This window comes from Sceloporus undulatus, chromosome 1 (genome assembly GCF_019175285.1).
Source record: "Sceloporus undulatus isolate JIND9_A2432 ecotype Alabama chromosome 1, SceUnd_v1.1, whole genome shotgun sequence".
In the NCBI taxonomy this organism is placed as follows: domain Eukaryota; kingdom Metazoa; phylum Chordata; class Lepidosauria; order Squamata; family Phrynosomatidae; genus Sceloporus; species Sceloporus undulatus.
Genome location: NC_056522.1, coordinates 345,155,357 through 345,173,988, shown reverse-complemented (window position 1 = coordinate 345,173,988; position 18,632 = coordinate 345,155,357). Strand labels below are relative to the sequence as shown.

Genomic DNA, 18,632 nt, shown 5'->3' with positions numbered 1-18,632 from the left:
TGTGGTATTTCCCACCTGTTTGATTCTATTATATGGTTGACAAGGACCTCATTAACCTCCCCATACATAATGGTGGGCAACTGCATGGGGATTGCATGCTGCAGCTCGCTGCAACAACTGACCAGAATGCCTCTGCTTTCATCTGTGTTCTTCCCAAAATAATGGTGTACCACCTCTGGTCACCATTTTGGGAAAGACTCAGAAGAAAATAGATTTATTTGTGGATTATAGGTGGTTCTGGATGCCACACACATATGTGAATATATACATTACATTGCATTTAGGGGTCTTATCTTGCTGTTTTCATGAAAGATTTCCACAAAATTACCTTTTTTTTAAAAAAAGGGGGGGGCTTTGGCAGCTTGCCCATAGCCCACACTTTCCCTACAGTAACCATTTATTGAACAATCACAATTTAGTAACTTTAGTAACTAAAAGGATAAATTCTTAGCCATGAACCCAGCACAGTGTTGGATGCTTTTTCAAGTGACTTTCCTTAACTTAAAATCTGCAGGTTTAACAAGAGTGATACATGATTGTCCTTTCGAAGAAGACTGCTAAAGAGTTGCATTAGTCATCTTACTATATGCAGATGCATTTGCCATTTAGGACAGCTTTAGTTTGGTAAAAATCATAAAATTTATGTCACTACTTTATTTCTGAGTTTAGTCAATTTTTTTGTGGGCAATGTGTGTTTCTTCTCCAAATTATGCCAGTATACAGTCCTAAACCAAGTGCACTGCAATTTGTGCATTAATGATACAGGTATACAGTGAAACGTGCTAATCCCAACATTGAGTTGTGCTACAATTAGAGATGCATGCAATACACCCCTAGTTTGGTGCCAATCAAATTGATCAGATAAATAGGTATTTATTATTATTATTGTTATTATTATTATTATGCTTTCCACATAAGTAACTGATGTTTCAGGTACAATACTATTGGATTTAATCTGCATTCCATATATAATTAACAAAGAGTGAGACCCACCAAACGCAATGTCTCTTACTTCTTCTGAGCAGACACACAAATATAATTGCAGTTTTAGTTTCTTCTGGTTGACAGAGCACTAGAGATCTGCAGTGTTGTGTGAATATTTGCTACAAATATACATGCAAAGCATAGTAGAAGAAAATAGGGTGTCATACAGCAAGCAGCAAATCTTCAGAGATAGCAGCTTTGCAAACAGTGGCAGTTCAAAACATTCACCTCCGTCTTCCTTTATCTCCCTCATCTCAGCTGTCAAATATTTATTTCAGGCACCAGAACTGCCCATTCAAGGGATTATCTACATATATTGATCTATTTTTGCAGGACATTCTATTGCTGGCCCTAAAATGATCATTTGCAAACAAAAGATCTTAAGCAACAGACCCCAGGGTGGAACGGCCAAATCACAACTTATCAAGAAGTTCACTTCTATCATCTGTGGTTTGAACTGAAATAAAAGGCATTCTCCTAGTACATGTTGACAAATGTACCAGTACTTAGGGTGGTTGTGTTAACATCAACACAGAATTGTGAACAGCAACTGTATTTATTTTACATAAATACACTGGGCCCTTACTATCTGCTGGGGTTTGGTGCCAGGACCCCAAGTGGATGCCAAAATCCATGAATGCTCAAGTCCCATTTAGTTCAATGGAAAACGGCAAAATCAAAGTTTGCTTTTGGGAATATATATTAATATTTTCAAGTCATGGATAGTTCAATCTGTGGATAAAGAAATTGTGGATACAGAGGGCTGACTATGAAAGTTTTTTCAGAGTCTGTATTTTTTAAATTACATTTTCTTTTGCCCTCACAATCATACTTCCCTCTCTCCATATGTATATATACTTGCAATCTTTGGATAACATTTTATGGGTTTGATGTTGTCCACTAAAGCTTATGGCATAATAAATGTGTTACAAATTGGGGTGGAAAATATTTCAGTGGGTTTTTTATTCTCACCACAGTTACCAATTTTGCCATCTCTCAAGGCTTGTTGAGAAACAAAATATACTTTCAAAAGGGACATTTATGAGGCTTCAATTATAATTTGGAGAAATAAAATAGAGTGGGATCCTCGTGGATCCCAAAATTCATGGATAAGCAAGTCCCATTATATATAGTGAGGTAGTAAAATGGTGTCTCTTATATAAAATCACAAAATCAAGGTTTGCTTTTTGGGATTTTTTTTTTAAAAAACATATTTTCAAGCTGTGGATAGTTGAATCCATGGATGCAGAATTCATGGATAAGGAAGGCTGACTGTCTTCATGTACAAATTAGTACAGTTGAAAAGTATGTGAAAACAATGTTTAAGCAATGGGGAAAATGTGTACAAAAATGTGTACATTAGCAAAAGTGCTAAATAAATACATATATGGAAAATTTGTATGACTATCCATGCAAGTACTCTTGTAAAGTCATGCGACCTGGTGTTAACAAAAGATGTGCTGTAAATGCAGATGAGACTGGGAAAAATACAATAATACTGTATACAGTATATCATCTCTCTAGCTATAAGAATCTCTGTTGTTTTTATGTGAGTGTGTATGTACCTTCAAGTCACTTGTTGACTTATGGAAGCCCCATAAATTTCATAGGATTTTCCTAGGCAAGGAATACTCAGAGATGGTTTCGCCAATTCCTTCCTCTGAAATATAACCTACAGCATCTTGTATTCATCTTCCATGAAAATACTAACCAGCGCTGACTCTACTTAGCTTCCAAGATCAGATGGAATCTGGAGCCTTCAGGGTATTAAGACCCATACTTCCTGCTACATTATAGCAATTCCCAAAGGCAGAAAAAATAAGTCAAACAAAATTTTGACACACACAAAATAATAAGTCAAACAAAATGCAGTATTCAAATATAATTTATTGTGCAAGAAAGAGTTTTGGAAAGAACCATTTCAAGGAAATGTAAAAAATTAATAATTTGTTACCGGAGTGTTACAAACAAGAAATACCAAAGCAATTGTAAATGCAATGAGATCTAAGTACTAAAGAGCTGGTCACATTAATTAGAGTTCAGAACTGCTGTACATCAGTTATAGCAAGATTCCCCAAATAACTAAATACAGCTGGTAAGAATTATTATTTTCTTGTCAAGATTCTGGTGACCCATTCACAGTGCAGAAGCCAGACAAATTCTTAATATTACAAATCCTAAGAACTGACAATTAATGGGGTCTTACATGGTGAAAAGCATAATGTCCACGAGTGCTGTGAATCCCCACTTGCAGAAGGAAGCTTTCAACCTCCACAGAATGCTGTCGCTGACATTTTTTGGCCAAGGGAGAGCGGGAGGATTGCTAATAATGGCCTCTTGGAGGATCATATCAGTTCTATTATCCCAGTGGCACAACTGCAGGCTAGAGGGCTGGTACACACCGCCAGGAAGCGTCGTCCTGGAGGCAATCATAGGTCTCAGGACCGCGCACCAACTGCACACTCTGAAGCATTATGATGTGTGGGTGGTGCCATTATTGCCCATTATTGCACCACTCACATGGGGGGCATATGGATGATATGTGGGCGTCCGAGCGCCCACACATCTCTTACAGGCGTTGCAGCCCTTATGACGACACAAAAAAGGAGCTGCTCTAGGTGGCTCCTTTTTTGCTGCACAGCGTTCCCATGCCATTTGGTTGCTGTGGCAATGCTGTGCAGCAAAGAGGGCCGCATTTCCCCGCCCTTATGTACAGCCCCAAGAAATTGCCTGGCAGTCTCCTTATCTCCCCTGGCTATGAATGGTCATGGCAATGAACTCCAGTTGGATAAGAACTGCCTTCTGGTGTACAGGGAGTACACTGTATAAGGAGGTATTGAACACTGCCTTTCACAAAGATAAATAAGGAAATACAGTGGACCGTTGTTATATGCTGGGGTTTGGTTCCAAGATTCCCCGCGGATAACAAAATCCATGGATGCTCAAGTCCCATTAAATATGACATAGCAAAATGGTGTCCCATATAAAAATGGAAAATCAAGCTTTGAAATATTTCAATATTTGAAATTTATACTTTTTTTTAACATTTTCAAACCGTGGATGCTTAAATCTGTGTATAAAAAATTTGTGTATAAGACGAGCTGACTGTACTTTCTTGTAACCACAAGTTACGTAAGCTTGTGTCATCAACATCCTTCCATTGAAGGTTAATTAACGAACACTACCTTTTGTTGTGTAACCAAGTCATTTCTAATTTATGGTGATCCAAAGGCAATCCTATCATGGAGTTTTCTAGACAAAATTTGTTGGGGTGGGGTTGCCATTACCTTCTTTGGGCTGGGTGTGTGACCTGCCCAAGGTCATTCAGTGGGTTTCCATGATCTAGTGGGGTTTTGAAGCCTGGTCTCCAGAATGGCTTGGGCTAGATTTGGTTGTTGTTATCATAGAATCATAGAGTTGGAAGAGACCACTAGGGCCATCCAGTCCAACCCCCTGCCATGCAGGAAATCCAAATCAAAGCATCCCTGACAGATGGCCATCCAGCCTCTGTTTAAAGACCTCCAAGGAAGGAGACTCTATCACCCTCCGAGGGAGTGCATTCCATTGTCGAACAGCCCTTACTGTCAGGAAGTTCCTCCTAATGTTCAGGTGGAATCTCTTTTCCTGCAGCTTGCATCCATTGTTCCGGGTCCTGTTCTCTGGAGCAGCAGAAAACAAGCTTGCTCCCTCTTCAATATGACATCCCTTCAAATATTTAAACAGGGCGATCATATCACCTCTTAACCTTCTTTTCTCCAGGCTAAACATCCCCAGCTCCCTAAGTCGTTCCTCATAGGGCATGGTTTCCAGACCTTTCACCATTTTTGTCGCCCTCCTTTGGACACGCTCCAGTTTCTCAATGTCCTTTCTGAATTGTGGCGCCCAGAACTGTTGTTGTAAGTCTTCAAGTCATTTCTGACTTATGGCGACCATAAGGTGAACCCAACAAGGGGTTCACCAACACTAGCTTCTGTCGGGGATGCTTTGATTGAGATTTCCTGCATGGCAGGGGGTTGGACTGGATGGCCCTTGTGGTCTCTTCCCATTCTATGATTCTATTGTTTTCAGGGGCTAAGTGTGTGACTTGCCCACAGTCACCAAGTATGTTTCCATGGGCAAGTGAGGAATTGAATCCTGATCTCCAGTGTTGTAGTCCAATGTTCAAACCATCACACCATGCTGGATCCCAGATTTGATTATGCAATCAACTTTTCAGAAGCTAGCAGGTAGGTGTGCAGCTTTTATTGCAGCGTCAAAACAAAAATGTACACTTGCATTTGTCCTAATTTTAGACACCAAAAAAGAGAGGTGTGCCATGAGAACTATGGAGCTAGAGTATCTATATTCCAGCCATTCCTAAAAACAACAAAAACAAAAACAAAACAAAAAACCCCTCTTGCAATGGAAATTTTTTTTTCATTCTTGAGGCTGAAGTTCCCATGTCACAAATTACTAGCTACAGACCTTTCTATATAGTCACATATGAGCTGTGAGACTGACTATCCTTCTCTTAGGACAGGCACCTTGCTCCACCCTTGAGAAGGGAGGGCCAACTAAAGCTATGGTTCCTGGGACTTCCTCCCTTCCAGCATCAATGGACATTGGACTTTATCACACCTGAGGAATTTCTCTTAATTTTGAATGAAAAGAAAGTGGGGTCAGAACGCATTCACGTGAATTTGGTAGTTCGAAATTTATGTTTGAACTGGCTTCCCATTGCCCGAAAACAGCATGCCATTGACTGAATTTGTGTGTGGTAGTTTATCACGCAATAACGTGAAACCCCATGATTGCGCTCGGACTTACTTCCCATTGCCCGAATGTACATGTGGAGGCTTATCACGCAATACCGTGAAACCCCATTATTGCGTTCAGATTGCCATTGGATTATACTTCCAATTCCCCTTGTCTGATAAACTCATTGTGCCTCATTTAAATCAAGGGCACTGCAAAATGCTGCACTTTGACTGGATCATGGCCGCTGTGACTACACACATAAATTTTGATTCAGGAACTACATATATTATTTAAACATGTCACAAGCTCCTGGTTAGCCTCATTTTTATTCTCTGGATCCATATTAATCATTTGCAGAGCTTGAACTCTGAAAGTGACTCAGATTGTCAAATTCTTTAATTATTGCAAGTGTCTTCAATTCAAAGAGTTCTCACAGCACAATGCTGTTATTGGAAATCTTAACTTTGGCTTTCCATGAGACAACGGTAGTGGGGGAGGGAGGGCATTTGTCAGGATTTGGGGAAAGATTTATTTTTTAAAAAAATAGACTTCTTAGTAAGCAAGCTTGCTCACTCATTGGTTAAGCAGAGTTTTCTGGTATTTTTTGCAACACTGAATTTTGATTTCAGCACTTTGTTCAATATAATTCCTGTATGGGCTTTAATTTGGGTTTGGTTGTTTTTTTTGTTTTTGTTTTTTGCTTTTTGTAGATTTTAAATATATACACTTCAATGGGATATGTAGAAGAAAAAACACTTTAAAAGAGACAAATACTTCCCCAGTAGACATGAAAACAATCTAGATGTACTCAATGCTAAGTGCTCACAGAAAAGTTTCCATGTCCCTTTTGTGACCGCTGTATGCTCATGATCTTAACAATGTTTTTAAAAATTCTTATCTCGAAAAGGGGGGGGGGGGTCATACACAGGTTTCTTCAAAGTGCTTTTATCTAAACGTTTCTTTCTAAAGAACTAAACTCTGAGCAAGGAAAAAAGTATGCTTCCTATGTCTAAAAAAAACTATGCATTAGATTACCCTAACAGTCTCACTGTAAAATCTCATAGAAAAAAGGTGAGGAAGGAAAAGCCCAGTCTATTAGTTGTCAAAAAAGATGGGCAGAAATCTCAACAATGGAATGATCATAAATTAAAAGTTGAGGAGTTCAAGAATGGTACTGTTCATTCCAGTTTGCCAACACTTCACATATGAGTATCTAGAAGAAATTCAACTCTACCCCTCACAAGTTTTTATACAAAGAGTGCATTTTGTCAGGGTAAATTAGCAATCCCAGGCCTCATATCTCAAGACAATGATGTGCACTTTACACAGACCCAGAGCTTTGTAAAAGCCCTGCCATAATAAAACTGCATTCCTAACTTTGAACTCGAAGACACAAGAAGGCACAGCCCTTTCAAATCTTCAAAAATCTATTTACACTTTTCTGAAGATGAAAGAATATGGTTCCTTTTCCTTCCCCATTGAACAGTATCTGGTCCCATTGACAATCAGGTTGCTTAGCCATTACGCATTCACATACATGCTAACCACTGTACAAAACACAGCTATATTTGTTGTTCAGAAAAAGCAAGAGGTGAAGGACCTTAAAATCTACCCAGCATCCGGCAACTGGAATGTGCAATTCCAATGTTATTCTTCCTTAGCTATACAATGCATATTTCTCTCCAGTGCTGGCTTGGGCTTTTGAGGCTCTAAATGGTCTATGGCTCAGTTACTTGAAGGACCAACTACTCCCACGTTAGCTTGCCTGAACTTTTGCCTTGGAAGGCCTACTTTCTTTGTCCTATTGCCACAGGCTGTTAGAACCTTCTCAGAAGTTGGCAGCTTTAAAATTACATATGAACATACATCCATGGAAATTCACTATTTTGGGGTCATCCCAGCAGCATTTCAAGGTGTTTTGTAATTTTTTTTAGTATAACTGTTTTTAGTCAAAAAACCTGGGCTTTGGGGGGCAATTTTAGGGTATGTGCAGTATAGAAATGTACTTGTTATTGCTATTGCTATTTACTTTTAAGGCTAAGACAGTGTGACTTGCCTAAGGTTAAGGGTTTCCATGGTTGAGTGGGGATTTGAACCCTGGTCTCCAGATTCATATTCTAGTGCTCAAATCACTACACCACACTGGATCTTAGTGTAATTACCTTTGTCATTAAGGAAAAATAGAAAATAAACCCCAACATTAAATTTATAAAGATTCATGGTTAATAAAGGAGATTAATTTTTTTCCAACTGAGCATCTGGTTTGCATTATTTTTATCTCCTTGGATAACCTTGGAAATAACTGTTTTTACACATTGTAAAGTTTGCCAGTTTCAAAATAATTATGTGTTTCCTTAAAGCATTGCCAGAAATTAGGTCTACTGCAGTTGAGTTGTTCTGTTAACTCCTTGGCTGTGATATTACATGAGGTAGGTTATTTATTTTATTTGTATATCATCTTTCTTTCAGAAGAGGACCCAAGGTGGCTCCCAACGAGAATCTATTAAACAAAGCTCAATAATAAAATTTCAAAAATAATTAAAAATCACCATGTTAAAAAGTGTAAAATTATTTAAAAGTTTTTAACATACAAAAGTTAAAAAATAAACACACATCCTAATAAGAAGCTTTCCTACTTACACATTCAAGCCTACTTAAATAAAAAGGTATTTGCCTGCCAGAGAAAGGAAAGCTGGGAGGGGGCCAATCTAGCCTTCTGTGGAAGGGAATTCCACATGTTGAGAAGGGTTTCTCTTGTGTCCTCAGCAAGCAAGTGATGGTGGCAGAACCCAGAGAAAGCCTTTCCTTGTAGATCTTAAAACTCTGGTACGTTTATATGGGGAGATGAGGTCTTTCAGATACTATGGACCTAAGATAATTAGGGCTTTATAGATCATGACCAGCACTTTGAATTGTGCCCAGAAACAACTAGTAGCCAATGAAGCTGTTTTAACAAGGGAGTTATATGCTCCCTGTGACTGGCCCCAGTCACCATTCTGGTTGGAGCATTTTCTATGTGCTGAAGTTTCTGAACAGTTTCCAAAGGCAGTAACCCAAACTACTTCATCAAATAATATAATGCCATACCTAACTCGGATTGGTTTAGAATGCAATCCAACAGTGCCTGGGAAGGTATCTGTGGAGGACAGGGTTTTGTGGATCTCCTTCTCCACTGGAGATGGTGGTGAGCAGGAGTTAAATTAGCTCTCTTCTACTGGCTGCAGAACTGTGCCTGGACAGTGTCTGAGCATCTCCTGACTCCACACCAAGCCATCAGGTGATCATAGCAGCATGCTCCAGCCATTGAAAGCTACCTTTAGGAGAGCATTATGTAGGGAAGTATTGAATACCTCCTTGTGTAATGCCCAAATGTATGCAAATGTAAGTCACCAACAAGATTCTGGCCATTATCTTCAAAGAGGCATTCCATCCAACCTATGCGTGAGAAAAAAGTGAATACCTCTTTTCACACAAGTTGGGTTTTCCTTACCTGGAAGTCCAAACTGCAAAATACTTGAAAAATAATTTTTTAATGGATGGCTGAGCTAGTGACACCTTTGCTTTCTGATGGTTTAGTGTACACAAACTTTGTTTCATGTACAAAATTATTTAAAATATTGTATATAATTACCTTCAGGCTATGTATATAAAACATACATGAATTTTGTGTTTAGACCTGGGTCCCATCTCCAAGTTATCTTATTATGTACATACAGTAGGCCCTTGGTAACTACTGTAGTTTGGCTCTCGGACTTCTTGTGGATGTTCAAGTTCCATTAAATATAATGGAAGTAAAATTATTTCCCTTATATAAAATAGTAAAATCAAGATATGTTTTTTGGAATTTATTATTATTATTAATTTCATTTGTTTGCTGCCTTTCTCCCAGGAGGGACCCAAGGTGGCTCACAGATAAAATAAATAAATGATATATAATTTTTTCAAGTTGTGGATGCTTGACTCCATGGATAACGGAGGACTGACTGCATATGAAAATACAGGCATTCCAAAATCCAAAACATATGAAATTCAAAACACTTCTGGTCCCAAGTATTTCGGATAAGGGATACTCAACCTGTAATAGCATTCATAACTTAACAGTGTTATAGAAAGGCTAGCACTAATTAATTAATTATGTGAATATTGGTTAAGCAGGGGATCTTTTTAAAGGGATGCAAATTTTAAAAATAAATGATTCCAACTCATAACTCAATTAAATGTACCACTCCCAATAATTACATAAAGGGTGAAAAACATAATGAAATAAAATAAACATGGCCTCAAACAGTAGCTCTAATTCTCAATGCCAAACTGGGGTGGGGTGGGGAGTTTGGCAGGTGGAAAATGAAATAAAATAGACATTTCATCTTCTTCAGTTTTCATATTTAAGAGTTGGTATTTTACATTTTCCTTTTAAGAGGCAATATACTTTATGAACGAACTTAACAACATGAACTGGATTGTCAAAAAACTGCAGTAGTTTGAATGCCATCTCCCCACCCCTGTATCATTCACATAGATATTAAGATCAGAATCCTTTACATGCTAGGAATGACTGCATTGCAATTTCTCCTATTTGATGTTGAATATTTTGTAAAGCTGAATATTTTTCACATTTTCTCTGATAGTGCAGGTGTTTACCAAAGTGCCCAAACTTCTGATACCTGTAATTTGACACCGAACTGTATTTTATTTTGCTATCTGTCATCTGACATTTTTTGACAGCCAACACACAATGGCATTTGGCATACAGAAGAACAGGCAGCTAATATGCCAACTTTGTGTCAACTAACATGTAAGCAGATAGCTAATGTGTCAGTGATCTTGCTGAGCTGAGTCTGCATTATTCCTCTGAGTGCACACACAGTGACTTTCAAACAATCTGGTTTCACAACTATTTCCCGCCTAAAGGAAACACACGTGCATGCAACCAACTCTGGTAGAGACTCAGCTCAGCTCAGCAATGCACTGGCTGTTTAATTTTAACACTGCCCTCTGTGAACTAACAGTATGTCTCACAGTGCAACCATCAGCCTCTTGCAGCTGATCTGATAACTTCTGATGAGAAAAATGCAATGATCGTTGGTTTCTGATAGTTTGATAGCTTATGAAATTTCAAGTTTTCATTCTGAACTGAAGACAAAAGATGTCAACAGTTCTAAAGCATTTTGATGTTAAACACTGCATTCAAAATTCAAATTTTAATTAGAAACATCAAATAAATCTGAAAATCAAATGCTGAAAATTTTGTGAATTTCAAATATTTTCAAATATGGTTTTCTACTCCTATTTCATATCTAACAGTGGGTGAGGTATGAATCCTGTTTTAGATTTTTCTATAGCACCAAAATAATTCTCTTCGTCTCATACATATTTCTTATCCATCCTCCCTTTTCACTTCAGTTATGCACAGCTGAGTCTACAATGGAACTTCATGGGTTGGAATGATAATGTGGGGATTCTTCCCTTCCATAGATAGTATTGGTTATGCGTTGGTACTACACATGAACAGTCAAATGTACAGAAACCAATCTGCTGAATTCTTTCCACTTTAAACAAGTGGACAGTATAATGTAACAAACTAAACTTATCAAATGGTTGAGTAGGTGATACATCTGATTCTGTGCAATTCCTCCATTGTGTTAATCATCTCAAAGTACAGGGGTAGAAGAAGTGAACCACTATGATGTTTGGCTGGTTCTAAGTAGAATTAAACAATACTCATGCACACAAAAATTGACAACTTTGTTCCTCTGTAAAACTGTGAATGTCACACTCCCAAATTTTGGACATTCACTGTACTACCTAGAGGCTTGTGAGTATCTGGTAGGAAGCAAATTGCATTCAGACTAAAGCTCTGTATGCACTGAATATATACAGTATATGGACAGGTTGCTCACCTGTAATGGTATTTCTTCGAGTGGTCATCTATGAATTCACATAAATGGGTTTATTCTGCGCCTGCGCAGGAATGCTTGGGAACATTTAGAATCTCTGGGCAAAAGTTAGTTTGCAACCTTTTGCAACTTTTTGGCGGTAGCTCTGCCCATCCCATATATAGCCCCTAACGGTTCCGCTCTTCTCCAGTTCCGAATAAGCTGCATGAGGTGCAACACCAAAGCTACCTCATTATCACAAGTCCAATTTAATAACAATGCTATATTTCAATGTATCTTCCCTACTCCCTACTCACAGTAGACTTGGACCACTCTGCACACCCATAAATGCATCTTCATGAATAACACTTAGATATTTGTTCTTATTCAGGGATCTGCAGGAAAAAAAATTAAAACCAACAATTAGTCAGTAACAATATTGCAAATTCCAAAAGATTTCATAGTTTAATTGGCAGCAACTGCAAAACTAGCTAAGTCTGTTCTATACCTCAGGACTGAATCATAAATAATATATGGAATATAAGTTATAATTACAGGGTAATAATGATACATTATAATATATCCTATACTGCATAGTTAATATAATATAGCCAACATGGCATAGTGGTTTGAATATTGGACTATGACTCTGGAGACCAGGGAGTGATTTTCTGCTCTGTCATGAAACCCACTGGATGACCTTGGGCAAGTCACTTGCTCTCAGCCTCAGAGAAAGGCAGTGACAAACATATGAACAAATCTTCCCATGAAAATTCCATGATAGGTTCACCTTAGGGTCACCATAAGTTGGAAACAACTTGAAGGCACACAGCAGCAACAACAACAACAACAAAACAATAATAATATACTATATAGGGCCTAAATACCCCGAAGACACCAGATCCCTTCTAATCTTGGGGTCAGTACTGGTTAATACAGTAGGCTCTTGGTACCTCCCAGGATTTGGTTCCAGGACACCACATGAATACAAAAATCTGTGTATGCTAAAGTCCCATAACATATAATCAGTTTTTTTTGTTTTGTTTTTTACTATTTTCAATCCATGGATGGTTGACTCTGATACAGAATCTGTGGATATGGAAGGATACAGATGGTACTTGGATGGGATGTCATTAATGAATACCAAGTGCTGTAGGATATATTTCAGAGGATGGAATGGGCTAAACCACCTCTGATTATCCCCTGCCTAAGAAAACCCTATGAAATTCATGGGCTCAGCACAAGTCATCAGGCAATTTGAAGGTGCACGTGCACATACGTAAACACACTGTAATAGTTCCCCATTATTATCACCAAATGTGATGTGTTGTCACGATTTCCCGCCCACAGATAGTATGTGATAAATTTACTGCTTTCTGTATCTCCTACTTTCTATTCTAACCATACAATTCTTAAGAAATCTCTATTCTCTTTCAGTAGCTGGCATTTAGACTATAGGAAATGAATGAACAGATCTACATACCCTCCAACTGTCTTGATTTGGAAGACACGGTTCTAATCAATCCACTGTCATTCCACTTTCTCCGCTGCATTTAAAATGTCCCTGGTCTAACCTGCACTGCAGAAGTAATGCAGTTTTACACCACTTTAACTGTCATGGCTCAATGCTATGGAATTCTGGGATTTGATGTTTTGTGAGATATACAGTCTTCTCTGTCAGAGAACTCTGGTGCCACAACAAACCGCAAATCCCAGAATTCCACAGTACTGAACCATGGCAATTAAAGCAGTGTCAAACTGTATTATTTCTGCAGTGCAGATTACACCCCAGTTTCTCTCTCCTCCTCTGACTTTACCCATTTGTCCTCAGCTTCCTTCAGATGTTTCAGACTGAATTCAAAATGCAAAGTTTGCATTTAATTAGCTCCACAAGGGAGAAGAGGACAGGAAGGGGCAAATGCAAACTGCTGCATCCTCCCCTTGCTTGCATGTTTTTATTCATTATTAACTGGGTGGGTGACAGTGGCAGGGGATCTTCCAATGTCATGGTATAAAATCCACTCCAGTTCTGCCAATACACTGGACTGCCAGAAAGACAAATAAATGGGTTCTAGAGCAAATCAAGCCTGAACTCTCCCTAGAAGCCAAGACAACTAAACTGACTGTCATACTTTGGACGTACAGTGGGACCTTGGTATCTGCAGACTTGTCACCCATGGATTTAAGCATGTGGTGGCATGTGCACACAGCCATATCACCATTAGAGACAATAGGACTTCCCCTGAAAGGATGGAAGGCTGAGTCAACCTTGGATCCCTGGGATCAAACTCACAACCTTGTGGTTGCAGTACCAGCATTTAACCACTGTGCCACCAGGGCTCCTCCTTTTGTAGTCCAGGGGAGCATGGCAATCCTAATAAAGATCCTCAAAACAAACAAAGAAACAAACAAGCAAACAAGATCTTTGCAGGGAAAAATTATGACCAGCAGCTGCATGTGGTTACCACCATTCCTACTAAGGTTCATACATTGCATTGTTTTAACCACAGCAACACTCAACGCATGAGAAATTTCCGGGTCATGCATTGTCAGCTGAAGCATGTGGAAGGCTCACTGTCAAACTATTGCAAAGTTTTTCCCTCCAGGTCCTATGACCCTCTTGTCAGGGCTCATGTAACAAGATAGCACATGGAATTATAATCACTGTTCATTGTCTACTGTGTCTGAACGTTTTCTTTTTTATGTGGAGATGGTGTTTCAATGAATATTTCCAGTCTAGTGAAAGATTACTTCACCATTTGTTTTAAGTGGAAAGAACTTTAGGGATCATGAGAACTCTACCGAACACTAAAGTTTAGCAAAAAAGTTAAGTAAGGTATGTGGCACCACTTCTGACCTTTTTGAATGCCTGGGTGGGAAAATGGTGGTAGTGGTAGCTCTTCAGCACTTCCCCTCAAAGAAGAGTGGAGAGGAACATAAGGATCTGATTAAGACATTTGTATATGTTTGCGAGTTTTTCTGAGTTAAAATCAGGCAAAATCAGGCAAAGTAACAAGGCTATAATCATTGCTAACACAGGGCTGAAACAGATGGCCTGGTAAAGCTGGCTTCTAGCTGGCTTGGGAGCATGGCTTTTAGATATACTATGCCTCGAGTAACCCGGAAGTCACACTGGCGATTACATGCTGTGTGGTTCAGATGCCACTTGCCCCAGAGCTGGCAAAAAGCTGGCTCTAGAGGCGAAGGAGTGGCCTTTTTTCACCCCAATTCTGCTCCTACTTGGGGTGGAAGCTGGCTGGATTGGGGCCATGGCATGTGGTTGCCATGGCCCCAATCTGGCTTTTTCAGGGACAGCATCACACCACCCATTTAGGATCATCTGTTTCACCCCCTAGTTACCATTTTCTTTGCTTTGCCTTTTCATCTTGTTCATATGTGTGCATTTTAAAGCCCAGCCCATGCCTAGTTGCTCCCCTCACACATCTCATAGCCAAGATCTACTGTAGTTTCCTCCTCATCCATCCAGCCTTTAGAGTGAGCACAAACAACTATGCCTGCTGAAATGTTGTGAGGTCTTTGGCATCATTTTCCTTTGCTTCATCCTTTACATTACATGCCCCTAAAGTTTTACCCTCAACATACAGTATCCATGGGTCATATCAAAATCCACTATTTTGGCCCCCAAACCTATCCTCAACTTATACATGAGGTCAGCTTATAGTTGCATGTATACAGTAAACCCCATTGAAAGGTTGTGCAAGAAACAAAGTTAGCTGTTCATGCAAGGAAGCCCTTAAATATGACTGGACAGGAGCAGTTCTCTAAGGAGGAAAGACCAAAATAATAAAGTTAAACTTTTAAGACAGAGGATAAAGACAGCTGGTGATGTCTTTGGCAGATGGAGTGCTCCCCTGATACCACCAGCCAGATACGCAGTAATGATCAGCCTGCTTTCCTGTCTGTCCTGGCATAGGCATACAAACATATGCACACTCATCTGCTTTTGGCTGGTTATATATAGTACAAGAGAGCACATCTAAATTATACTGCACTATAAAAGAAAAATGAGAAAGGTATTTGACATTAAAGCATTTTACCTGCTCTGTTTGCTTTTCTAAATCATGTAACATATGTTAGCAGTCTGAAAGGGCTCTGGCATTGTTTTATGTCTTCGATTTGAGCAATTCCTTATTATTTTATTCTAACAGATTTAATAGCTTTAAAATAGCTAATAAAAGCCCTTGAGGCACAGAACAGAGTAGACACTGAAATAGACACTTGGTTTTTGGAGAACCAGGATTCTCCGCAATACACATATATATATATTGCTCAAGATAACCAAGTGTGTTCTCCTCTGTTTTCACAAGAAAATACAACAAACTGAAAGGTCTTAATTATTGATATTGAAATAATATCGCACAAACTACTGTCTTGAAATAATGGTCTGCTATTCTTTTCTCAGAATATTTTTTTTCAGTTATGTATACAAATATTTCAATAAATCCATGGGCGAACACCACTAAAGTACATTTTTATTTTTAACATGGCAAAAGTCTATAGATAGTTGAATGGCTTTGCATCAGTGTTTTGCATCAACTTGTTTTAGCTTTTCAGATTTTAAATAATTTCTTCCCTCATTTGTCATTTCCTAATGACTACAGATTCTGTGAAACTCCTCACTATTAAACACAAAATTTATCTGAACAGAATTTTAGAAATGGACCCTCAAGCAATGAGGAAGAAGGGAACAGAAAGAATAAGATGTCAAAATTCCAGTTGCAAAATTCCAAAATACTAACTTATGCCTTTGTAGCTTTATCAGAAAGGACTAAGCGCCTTCTTTTAAAAGGGGAACAAGCCGGCCTTCCACTTGTTGTATTTGGAATCCAACAACTCTGTCTTTGCTCTTCTGTTTCATATCTGGCAGAACATGAGTGGACAGCAAGCATCCTTCAGCAGGAACTACCAGAAGTCAGTCAAATTCAAAATAACAGGGCAGTCCAAGGTCAACACTACAGACCTGCTCAGGTAGGAGTCACTGATCAGAAGCTGAAAATCCATGCTGTGACTAAGCCACAAATATAATCAATTTTACTGAATTGTAGCTAAAACATCATGCCAGACGTAGAGCTGAAATACACCATGAGAACAACTACAATTGTACAAAATCCTCTTCCATGAGATGAAGCCAAAATAGACAATGCAAGTTTCCAAACAGGACTCTTCTTCTGGTACAATACTTGTCGGTTCAGGGGAAGAGGCAGAAAAGTACAGTTTATAACCTTCTGGCAGTTTTTGTTAATTATAATAAACAAATGATAGTAAAAAAACACAACTCTGCCTTTAATATCTGAACTTCAAGATGGAGTGGGCAATATTCACTAAATCTGATATAAGTCCTGCAAATATGTTTTGCTTTGTTAAAGTCTGGATGAAGATAGGTATTAAGCAGTGGCATTTGTCAAAAAAGAAGAAACGATGGGGAAAGTTTTCAGGATGGTTGTTCAACTCCTATGCTTACTTCTCTTAGGGGCCATTCAGACTACCTTTTACCCCGGATCAGAACCCGGATTAACCACGGGAAGTTCATATTGGTCCCGATACTTTCACAAGCGAAAACTAGGCTTTCACATCCATTCAGGGACAAATGCCCCCTGGTACGGGTCTTTTGAAAGCGGAGTAAAAGCTGTATCTTTTGAAAAAAAATTGGTTCCATCAAAAATAACTTCTCCCTGATCATGATCGGGTCAAGTTCAGGGGAAGAATTTAGGGCAGAGGGAGGAAAATGCCTCCCCTTCATCAGGAGAAGGAAGAAGCCAGAGGAAGGATGACAAGGGAAATCAGAGTATTTTGAGCAGGAGGAGGAGGAGTAGGATGAAGCAGAGGAAGGGTGCCAAGGGCAATTGGTAACGAAGCAGGAGGAGGAGAAGGAAGGAGCCTTGGAGAAAAGGTGCCAAGAGAATCGGGGTGATGGAGGAGGAGGAGGATGGAGCTGGAGGAAGGGTGCCAAGGGCAATCAGGGTGATGGACCAGGAGGAGGAGGAGGAAGGAGGAAGGGTCAAGCTCAGGGGAGGCATGGTCAGAGGGAGGGCAGAGAATGGAACAAGCCTCCCTCTCACACCAGGCAGCTTTCTCTCTCTCTTTTTATTTTTGACAGACTATGCGAATGATTTTTGGGTGATACATGAATAGAATGTGTGTGTGCTTCTGCTACATTTCCCTTTCATTTCCTCTTGCTCCTGGAAAAGCAACCTCACTTTGCAAGAGGCTTATTATTATTATTATTATTATTATTATTATTATTATTATTATTATTGTTATTTTAATATTAGAACGCTATAATATAGATAGAATGTGTGTCTGCTTGTCCTACATTTTCCCTTTCATTTGTTTGCCTCGGGAATGGCAGCCGCGAGAGGCTTTTTTAAAAAAAAGATTTGTTTAAAATGTGAATGCTACAATGTGAATGTTACAAATGTTTCCCTTTCAATTTGGCAAACTGATACAAGAGTGAATGTTTTTGCTACACACAACACACACACACACACATCTGGAGGTTTTTAAATTTGACAGAGTATGTGCACTCTGCTGCCAGATATTTTTTTTTTAAAGGAGGGGGGAAAGCACCTATTCTGTTGGCCAATTGCTGTAGGAAACGTCACCTTTCATGAAAGCAGAAGTGAATTTGATTGACAGCAAAGAAGCCTTCATTTTAAACCAGTACCGCAAATGTGAACTCTCCACAAAGAGCTGCAATGGCATTCAGGGGTAAATAACCCCGATTAAGGAAAATGATAGAGGGCACTTGCTTCCGGAGGGATTCGGGAGGAGGGGGATCCGAATCTGCCCAGTTCCATCCAGGGCAAATACGTGAGTGGGAATACATGCATGCTACTCTTATATTTAGTATTTTCAGCTTCCTAGATATCTCCTTTCCTCTAAGTTTAAACCACTTGGATTAAGCAACAACCAACCAACCAATCTGCTGGTGTTTCAAATTTTTTAGAATAAGTCAGAGAAAGGCTTATTTTAGAATCTTTTAGTAAAAATGCTGTAATGGTTTATTTTAGTTGA

General features: G+C 39.1%; 1 protein-coding gene across 1 annotated transcript in view; it reads right to left on the bottom strand.

Annotated features, from left to right (window-relative positions):
* Nucleotides 1-18,632, bottom strand: part of TSHR (thyroid stimulating hormone receptor) — a 90,519-nt gene that overhangs the window by 6,007 nt on the left and 65,880 nt on the right. Inside the window, 1 exon segment of the mRNA XM_042460073.1 lies at nucleotides 11,915-11,992. Within this exon segment, the coding sequence (XP_042316007.1) occupies nucleotides 11,915-11,992 (78 nt within the window).